This window comes from Charadrius vociferus, unplaced genomic scaffold (genome assembly GCF_000708025.1).
Source record: "Charadrius vociferus isolate BGI_N301 unplaced genomic scaffold, ASM70802v2 scaffold325, whole genome shotgun sequence".
NCBI lineage: Eukaryota > Metazoa > Chordata > Aves > Charadriiformes > Charadriidae > Charadrius > Charadrius vociferus.
The window spans coordinates 4,970,710-4,980,981 of NW_009648526.1; the positions used below are offsets into that span (position 1 = coordinate 4,970,710).

Genomic DNA, 10,272 nt, shown 5'->3' on the forward strand with positions numbered 1-10,272 from the left:
ATGTACTCTCCTTGATCACACACTGTATTACATAATCCTCTCACTGCATTAGAAAATAGTCTCATTTGGAGTTCCTAGTAATTAATATGCCACTGCAGAGTACCCATCTACAATAAATGCCAGTCTTGTACACATAAAAGCCCTTACATGATTTACAGAAGTCTCATCATGACACAGTGGTTGGGACCTAAAACTGTCACCACAGAGAGGTCTCTATTACTGAAAGCAATGGAAAGCTCATCAGCTCCGTATTTACTTCAAGGTCACACATGACAACCTGAAAAATATATTTACACAGCTTTTCTTCGAGACATTTTTCAATTTCAGCTCTTAGGCATGCTTTAGAAACAGTGAAAATATCAATACTCCAAAAAGATGAAGTGTATTTTTTACACAGCTGACATTGCTAATTACACAGGAGTTTCCTTAAAGACTTACATCTTTTCCTATCAGATCTTCCTTGTTTTCTACAATACCCCACGGTGCAATTCCTATGGCACATATTCGTCCTCTGGATTTGGAAGAATGATCTTTCAAGGCATCTCCCACATGACGAATGACACCTATAGGCACAATTAATTTAATTCATTTTCGGCACTTTTGAGAAATCATTAAACAATAGAATTTTCTTCTTGCCTCTCATGGAGCTACCTGCTTTTCTGGATTGCGTTCACTACCAAACTGCTATCCCTACTTCATAATAGAACATGCAATACAGACAAACCCACGCTTTTATTTTGTGATAGTTGCGCATAAATCCCTTTGCCTTTTCACATCCTCATTCTGAACTCAACAAAGTCTTTGAAAGACTGACCCAGTTACTTAACTTGCCACAATGTAATCTGTACCACTGTCTGGAATTATATTATTCACTGTACACAATGCTAAATACATACGGAATGCTATCACTGGGCTCTGAGCAACCAAGAAAACCTAACCCTATAGTTATCCAAGAAGCACTTTTCACTTAAAAATTATTCTCAATAGCCATCAACACCTTCCGTTAAAGACTTTTGTTGTAAAATGAAAGTAAAATGAATGCATTCTTATTGTACATAGTATTCTGAGATATAACTTGATGTAAAGATTTATTTCAGCTAAATAAAGATATTGTTATAGAAATATTACAATGAAAGCATGCACCTGTTTTTTGAAGATCGCTCAGAATGGATATTAACATAAATTGATGTTAACATAAATTAAAAACCAGCTACTCAAAATGTAACAATATATAGGGAATCATCAAAACAGCCATTTTTCAACATGTCTTTCAAATTTTGGACATCGTATCAGATAATGTTTTTTTGACAGAATCCAGGAACAGTGCCAAAAACCTCCTGGTGGAGTTACGTGGAGTTGCTGTACAACTTATGTTTTAGATACGGTCAAAAAGGAAACCCAGAAACAGAACCGCTTCAGGTGGCCTCTGGTCTAGAGGAAAACGCAAACAGAAGATTGCAATGTTTGCAAGTAGAGACATTTACAACTGACTTCAGGTTTGTGTTTCAAGATTACTAATTTACAGTTATTCATTTAAAAAAAAACAACCTTATATAATTACAAGACAGAGCGTGCACGTGTGGTGGTGGGTAATCCCATGGAGAGAGTGACTCGGGGATATGCCATTTAAGGTGGATTATCAATTGATCACTAACTCTCAGAGAGACCACACAGCCTAAAGGCTAACTCAGTCCTTGGCTGCATGAACAGGGAAGTATCAAATGGAAGCAGAAAGGATGTTTTACTTCAGGGATTAAAAGCTTCACCAAGCACTTCAAAAATTGCAGCGTCCAAAATTCAAGAAGGCTGTTAAAAAACTAGAGAGTTCAAAGCAGAGGTGTGATAATGACTGAAGGACTGGAAAACATGCTTAGTGTGAGAGTTTTATGGAACTGAGCCTGTGCAGTTTGACAAAAGTGCTGCATATGAAAACATGCTCAGGAAATACACTTTTAATAACAGACAGATCTTTGTACAAAAAAACAGTAAGAATTTAAAGCTAAGCAAATTTGGCGCAGGAGATTTCGTAACTACAACGATAACCAACCACCGAAAAAAAAAAAAGTACTATAACTAGTGGCAGGTTCCTTGCTACTGAAACCAAGGATGGAATTTTTTTTTTCAGGGGAAACACCGAGTAATGCAAATCGATATTGACCCAGGAAAATGTTATGGTCTGGGCTGGGTAGGACATTAACACAAACAATTACAATGCTCCTTTTTTTGGTCTAGTGGCTAATGACTCATTCACGTAGACTTAAATTCTCTGCCTGTGGGAAAGATTACTGAGTGAACATCACTGAATTCTTAAGTAAACTAAAAGTGTTGGTAATTGCTTACCTGTACTAACACCTCCGGTGAAAATCCAAGCTCCTGTGGTCATGGCAGCCTTTATCAAACCTTTTCCAAACACTTGCTTTAATTTAGGTTGCATTTCAAAGTTCTGGAGGCCTCCATGGACAGAGATTAAGAGTTTGGGCAGTTCCAGTTGCCAGTCTTTCACCATGAGATGCAGCAGAGAATCTGGTTTAGTGTCATATGACACGCGGATATACTGCAAAGAGCAACGTGTAATATTATCACTCCAGCTGCTCTGTACATTGTCTATTGACTGAGCAAAGAATGGTTATAGTAAACCTTCCATCTTGAAGAAAACGCTTTACAATTTTTAAACAACACGTTATTAAATCTCCTACTGCTTGTAATTAGAAAAACTAGGTTGAAACCTTTCACTTTGCTATTGAGAATTTACCATTCACTTCATGAATTTCAGAAGCACCACTTTCCTCTCTTCACCTGCAAAACTGACTGCAATCAAGAGATCCATCATAAGTTCTTATTACAAATCTGCATTATTGGAAGCCACCTATTTAAAATGACTGGGAGGTGTTTTGTATTGTTCCTAAATCCTCTGGTTTGACTGCCAAAGAGAAGCAACAACCTTTATCATGAATAGGAGGCTTACGTTACTTTTTACCCCATTCACTGTTGATGTACAAACTTCTGCCTCCGAAGCAATGATTTGCATTCTTCTCCATTTAGTTCCACCATTGTGGTTTCTTTTGAATCTACTATCTATCAAAGAAAACTATGAAATAAGCTAGTGTTTATTTCTGCTGTAAAAACAAACAAAACAAACAAACCACGACTAACAAACCCCACCAACCTTTCCCACACATTCTGGGCAAGTTTTTGCAGTGTGGTTGTCTCGACTGGCAATCTCAGCAGGGAGATAAGAAAGCAAATGGGCAAAGAAACAAATCTAGGTTTGTATTTGTTCAGAAGACAGGCAAAACAGAAAGATTTTTTGCAGAAGCTTGACTTGCTGTTACTTCCACTGCTAAGAAAACTCAACAGTCCATTTTCCAGCTCTGTCAGGCCTCTGTATTTCAGGAAGGCAAGATAACTTTCTAGTTTTATTAGACTTCAAACCTTAGGAAAAAATCTGTATCCATGCTGGGTTATTTGGGTCACAAATCTAACACAAACAGATGGAATTTTGGGCATTAATAAATACAGCTGCCTTCTTAGCTGATATTCACTGACAGTAACTTCAATGAAACAGTTTCGTCAAGATATTACGAGGTGCTTACTAAATAGGTATCATTTTTCTCTTGCCTTTTCTCTGTCTTTCTCTTTTTGAGCATCTTGGCCACACCCTTCTGAGACAGCAAAGAGACCTCCTTTGATTTCAATGGATTATGCACGGAGCGAGCTGGAATCCTGACACATATATTTTAAGCTAACATACCAGATGAATACCTTAGAGTAGTCTATGCTCCTTACCATGGCCTTGTTTGAATGCCCTCCTCCCTGGAATTCAAGGTTTCCATAAGCATCAGTTGGGTATGTTTGGGTGTGTTTACTGACAGACCACTTCTCCGGCTGAGCTTCCACTTGCTTTGTTTCTTCTCCATTTTTATTAGCTGTTATACTCGGAGGAGGAGGAATATGTTGGTTAATGAGCTGGCCACAGCAGCACCTGTAAGTTAAAATTTGAAGTGACTTTGATTATAGTATCCAATATTGGACAGTCATTTAAAAAAAAGAATCAGATTTTCAACTGACCATGCCTTGCTCTACATGAATTACAGAAACACCTCTCCTAGGTCACATTCATTGTATTTGCCTACACACATATGCCAGAATTACTAGCCCACAGGTGTTTCTTAACAAGCAAAGATTAAAACTTTCACTTTATTTCCATAATACACTGGAAAGCTGTTGTAGGCTAAAGGACAGGGAGGGAGGAAGAATGCAGAACAGGAGCAGTAACTATCTGTTTCTTACTCAGAGGTGACAGCATGTGACAAACTTATGTTATACAAACAAGCTGGACCACCATTTAGCTAGCCTGCCCTGCTTTGAGGTAACCCATTGCTGCAGTAGTAGTAATATTAATATTTGGACTAACAATTCCAACCCCCCTGTATAGTATTGTCATTGGTAGCGTCATACCAACTGTGAAGAACAGCATCACTTGTTTCACAGCACACATTATTGCATCCTTGTTGCATAAGTATGAACTTATGCTCTGGTTTGCAAAGCTAGGAACTAACAACTCTGCCTCTCCTGCTGCCCAGCCTTATCATCTCCGCATGACATGTTCCATGGCTCTGTACAGATTTGAGTACAAGCATATCTTGCACTTTTGTTCCCTTGTCAACTCCCTTTAAGAGCAGTGAGTAACCTGGGTCTCAGTTTCACACGTCTTAAGTCCAAATCAAGTCCAGCTTCTTCAGTATTAACCTTTTTTGTTGGCCAAAACAAAAATTCCAAATGTTACCTGTTAATGTCTTTGTTGTTGGCAATTACATAGATGCATTCTCTTTTTGAAAAGGTCTTCTCTATCCAAGCCTTTTGACCCTTAAAAGGGAGAAAAAATAAAAAGAAACATACAGAAATACTGCTGTGTGGCAGATATAGTAACATTTGCCTTCTATTTTCAGCTACTGTTTTTAAAAGCAAGCACTGAATTCATCAAATTACTTGTAAACACCAGATACATCTACTCACAAAGCAAGTAGGCGATGTGAATTTTCCATGACTTGGATAAAACTCAAACCTCGAAGGTGTGTAAAAACTTTTATGCGCAAATATGCTGGTCTTGAAGTTACAATGTTTATCTGAAGGTCTACCAAAAAATGCAGCTGCTTCTCCCTATTTTACTAAACAGTAAATGGACTCAAAGTAGTACAGAAAACCAGCATAAATTGGGTCATAAATAGATTAATCATATCTACTCCAAATAATACTTTAGTGTTGTTCTTTGTATGTAGAAATTGCTTCCCAAACACTTTCCCCGCTTGACTAACAATCTTCTCAAAACATTTTTTCCTGTTGTAAATCAAGTTCCTGTCATTCCTAAGGCACCTAACTCTTAAGGAGATGTGTCTCAGTAGGAGGCATTCCTTAAATTGAAAGAAGATTTGACAGAGAAAGTACAAACTCTACAGGCATGATGTATCTGTGAAACAGAAGGACAAAACAAGCTTAAAGACGAAATAAAATTGTGCTGGCCTATCATACTGTGTCTGCAAACCAGAAATTAGACCAAGCTCACATCTGTTTTAAAAAACAACGATATGCAGGCAAGCTAGAACAAAATCCCAGATCTGCGCAATGAGGTTGGAGTGTCTGTTGCAGAAGTGTAGTCCAGTTGAGTCTGGGAACACCGAAGAGAGTGAGCTCAGAAAGAGCCGCGGGCCAGTCTCCCATAGTTTCTTACTTCCAGACCCCAGGCCTTTTCTGTCCTGAACCATCAGCAAGGCAAATTACCATCGTGACTGCAATAATAAACCGACATTTAGTGGTGAATTTTAAAAAATGAATTCAAAAGCAGCCTTTTCATTTTAGAGGAATGAAAAATGTTAAAGAACACTCACGATTTGATGCCACTGATAACTTTGCCTTGCTGATGAAAGCTGCTTGTTCTGAGTTTGAATTAGGGAATTGTGTCTCACTTAATTTTTTAAGTAGCAAGCACATTTTCTATGTTTTGCTTTAGTTTCCTCTGTGGAAGTGAAATGAAATTTTTGCAGAGACAAAAGCTAAAAATGACTTGAGAACTATCAGGGTGCCTTCAACAAAAAAAAAGGGCCTTTGCTAGAGAAAGAACTAACAACCTTGCTGATCTCCTGACTTAAGAAAGTCAGCTGCAGATTTCTGATGGATGAATGCTCTGTCAGCCTGTCTGGTAACAGCTTCGAGACTGGACTAGCCCCCTAAGTGTTGCGCAGTCCGCAGCACGATGAATAGAGGGTGTGGTACTTCATCTTTTTTTCTTGCGTGAGGCAGAAGCTGTTTCTGAAGTTCCTTTGTTTGTTGACTTGTTAGTTCCTGTCTGGCTGCTTTGTTTCCTCCATTATGTCTGAAATTATAGGAGACTACTTGAAGTTCCCTCATTGCAAATAAATGCAAATAAACCGCAAACCCAAGATTCTACTTCATGAAAAAGCTGTCCATTATCTGTCCAGGCACATGAATGTTTGCCTCTTTTAGGTGCCTCTGAGCGAGAATGCCTTGCTGTCAGCAGTCTGGGAGATCCCGCACTTCTGCTCTCCACTCTGATATACTTACCTATCTACCAAGGCAGAACCACCTCATTTCACTTTAAAAGGAGTCGATTGGGAGCTCATAGCATGGCAGAGTGAGGAGAGTGAAGAACTCCTTACACAAAACTTCATGTAGCTTACAATGTTACCTGCTTCCTAAATGACAAGGCGTATATTGTAGGCATGGAGCATAATAAGCTTGATTATGTAGCAAACTTTGAAGGAAGAGAGTATTAAATTTAGTATCTAGAGGCTGTGCGACTTGGTCAGCTTTCCTGTCGCAACTCCATTTCTTCTTCAAATGAACCTAAAAAGCCTTTGTTCCCCGAAATATTTAAAAGGGTTTTTTTAATATGCCTTCTGACAAGGCTTTTATAAGTTGACAAGTTTTAGCCATAGTATTATTAGAAATAGAGCTCAGAAAATGCATTGAGTTTTAAAGCATCAGAGTCTAGTTATTGAGGTGCAGTTCTAGAAAAGTACAGAAGAAAACACCCGAGATGGAGACGTGTGAGGCTCTGTGATCTGCAGAAGCGGTTGGTTACATCAAACAAATGCTGTTTACCTGTTCAGAAACAGATTTTGCTAATTCACAGGTATTCAGGCTGTTCAAAACAGAGAGCCAAATAAAGTCTATTTCACTGGAATTGCACGAGCTTTTCAAAATTAATCTAAAACCACAGGGTGTCCAAATTCGCTGCTGTTTTACAACTATGTCCAATGTCGTTCCTTGTGCTTATACACACAATACTAGCGTATGACTTTGAATGTTATAAAATAAGCTTAACAGGAACCTGCTGCAGAGGTTACATAATTTATCTACTTTTTAAATTATGTATTTTAATTTTTAATTAATTTTAATAAATTTGGATTTTATTATTATTTCATATATCTTAAACATATTCACTTTTCTCCCCGAATAAAATTTTAGATTTCTGTGTGGTCTCTGATAACTCCTCGACCGAGTGACACAAACACCCAAATCAACCCCACAGCGAGGAAACACTCTTCAAAATATGAATGGTAACAGATGCTGCACATTTAACCGTTCTGTAGAGAATACTGGAAAACACAAGTCAGAAATATCAAAACCACTTGGATTTTTACACCATGTACTGCTTTACTTTATTCCTTGTAGCTTACCAAAGAACAGAGTCTCCTTTGCTATTTTGTGTGCTACGTTAAAAACAGTTAACTAACCACTGGATTAAGTCACAGACTTAGTATCTGTGTTTGGAAGGAAGCTTCTGCATCTTGGTATCTAAAACGAGCTCTACAATACAGCTGAGCTCTCAGCTGTGCAGTCAGTCTTAAAACCCCTCTCATAGGAAGTCTATTACCTACCACTACATTGAAAAAAACCTTACACACTCACACTTAAAAACCCGTTAGAAATCAGTCACTATAGGCACTACAGTTGGACAACACATCCTGCTCCACTGGCTTATTTTTCTGTGCTAATGAGAGGAAGGCAAAAGCAGGCATTACAGATCCGGGAAATAAAACCTCGGCACATTTGGTCCGCCTTTGAAGTTTCACTGCTTTTGTCTATTTAATCTGCTTAACCAAAGCTTCATTATAATCCAGTGCAAATACTTGAGCAGAAACATTCACTGTCAGAAGATGGGCACTTTCCCCACTTATTTGATACAGATTCTGTATATTTCTCTCTCTGGATTGAAATTTATTTGGTTTCTTGAGGAAAAATCTAAGTACACATACTGTCTCTTGTGAGTTTGAAAAAAAATCAGCACTTTTTAACAGCCGTGGCATGGATGAATTGTTAAAGGACTACGACAGATCAGCTACAGTTTTCAGACCAACAGGCAGTGGGAGTATTAGGCTGACAGACAAATAGTTGCTGCCAGCAAGATTATGGCACTGAAAAACACTGCACATTTTCCATTCACATCTAAGAAACACAAAAAAGCAAGATCCCAACTTGTTAACAGCAGTGAAATTCAAAGCTGCTTATTATGCCAAATCCTGATTGTACTAATCAGAATTTAATTTTGAAAAAACACATTTCAGATGTTCAGTGGCATATTTGTTCTCCTTCATGAAAACTGACAACAGGTCTCCTAAATTATGGTAAAACCAAAACAAAACCACTGCTGATTCTTGTTCTTCAGTCTAGAAATCAGTAAGTTGCTGACAAATAGTATTAATTGATAATGAGTTTATATTATTCCACCTTATGGATTTGTCAGTTCTCTTTAGCATGAAAAGAAGGTATACTCCTGCAGAAGGTCCTCCTATAGCAAGGAACGGAAATCAGTATTGTTGATTCGTAAATCATGAGTTAACAAAATCAATAGTCACCCTTCTAACATAGCCAGAAATAAACACAAGAACTAGTTCTACAAAGACCAGCTGTCCTTTGACTATCACGAACAAACTACACTATTTGCCGGGAAACACGCATATCTAGGGCTGCAGACATGCTGTAACTGAAGAGAAATTTTTTTTCTGACCACCACACACAGAAAATTCCAGGTTGCTGCTAAATTAACATTAAATTTTAAGTATTTCACTTCATACCTAACCAACCATTCAACAAACAAGTACCGGGCCTGAATTTCAGGCCATACCAAAACAGAGCCCTCAGCTTCACGCAGGAGCAGCAGGTGGGCTCTGGACCAACGCACCTCTGGTGAAAGTCCAGGGTGAGAATCAACACGGGAGAGCAAAGCCACTGGAAACATCATGCTACAAACTCTTACACACCACTGTGACACCAGAAGCTGTGAATTTCAGTTGTCATATACCCCTGCACGACAGCAGCAGTATTTAGTGTCTGTGAATAGTCATACTGATAAAACTACCACCAAAGGAAGTGAAAGAATTTGGGGGATGAAAGGCGGCAGGGATGACAGCTGTAGTGTCGTTGCAGAACATCCAAAGCCCAAACTCAACCAGACCTGAAGCCAACGCAGTCCGCCCTCTCAACTGCTGCGATTCCTGAAGAGAGATGCTCCATGCAACAGGGACACGCGTCTTGGCTGGATGGCTTGACATGCTAGACTTGTCGGTCGCAGGATAGCATGGGGCTCTGGCCTTATCTTGCAACTCAACAGCATCCGCTGCAGGACGGCTCCTTGGCACCTGGAGCCCTGCTGAAGAGCACAGGCTCCCCAGCTGTGGCACTCCAGCGAGGCTGTGCCTGCACCGGGCACAGCAGGTCAGCAGACAAGTGGGCACGCCAACAGCAGCGCTTGGTGCATGGAGCCACGGACGGGGATCAGATGCAGCAGACGGTGCCTGCCACACAGATGCGATGGGGGAGCCGGGAGGGGGCCAAATGAATCTATGTCATGCATAATGCAGAGTTTGACAAAGCTCTCGGGCTAAATCAAGCACAGAATAATACAGAAATGGAGCTGGCTGAGCAGCAGAGCTCACATCTGTGGAATCATACAAATTACTTTTACCAACATCTTGTTAAGATGTGGATTGATTATTGTCATTTATGGAAATATTCAGCTGTAACCTTGTTCACAGCATCTGACCAACGTTTTTTGGTAATTCTCCTTTAGCTTGCAGTATGCTGCGAAAGGCACTATCACCAGGGAAGTCAAATCTCAACTGTGTTGCCCAATTAGTTAATTAGAATGCTCTAAAGAATTAAACTAGGGTATTTGTGCCAGATTTGAGCAAAGAGATGTTTGCTTTGATGAGATACTGAGAGAAAGAAGTAACGTGGAGGTAGAACGAAATT

At 39.3% G+C, this 10,272-nt stretch overlaps 1 protein-coding gene across 1 annotated transcript in view; it reads right to left on the minus strand.

Moving 5' to 3' along the window:
- The window catches only part of TRPM1 (transient receptor potential cation channel, subfamily M, member 1), a 47,586-nt gene extending 38,324 nt beyond the window's left edge, over positions 1-9,262 (minus strand). The window contains exons 1-5 of the mRNA XM_009885789.1: positions 9,146-9,262; positions 4,787-4,866; positions 3,787-3,982; positions 2,341-2,554; positions 439-563 (exon numbers count right to left, since the gene is read on the minus strand). Coding sequence (XP_009884091.1) covers positions 439-563; positions 2,341-2,554; positions 3,787-3,982; positions 4,787-4,866; positions 9,146-9,262 — 732 coding nt within the window. The remainder of the gene's footprint in view (positions 1-438; positions 564-2,340; positions 2,555-3,786; positions 3,983-4,786; positions 4,867-9,145) is intronic.
- Between the last annotated feature and the right edge of the window lie 1,010 nt (positions 9,263-10,272).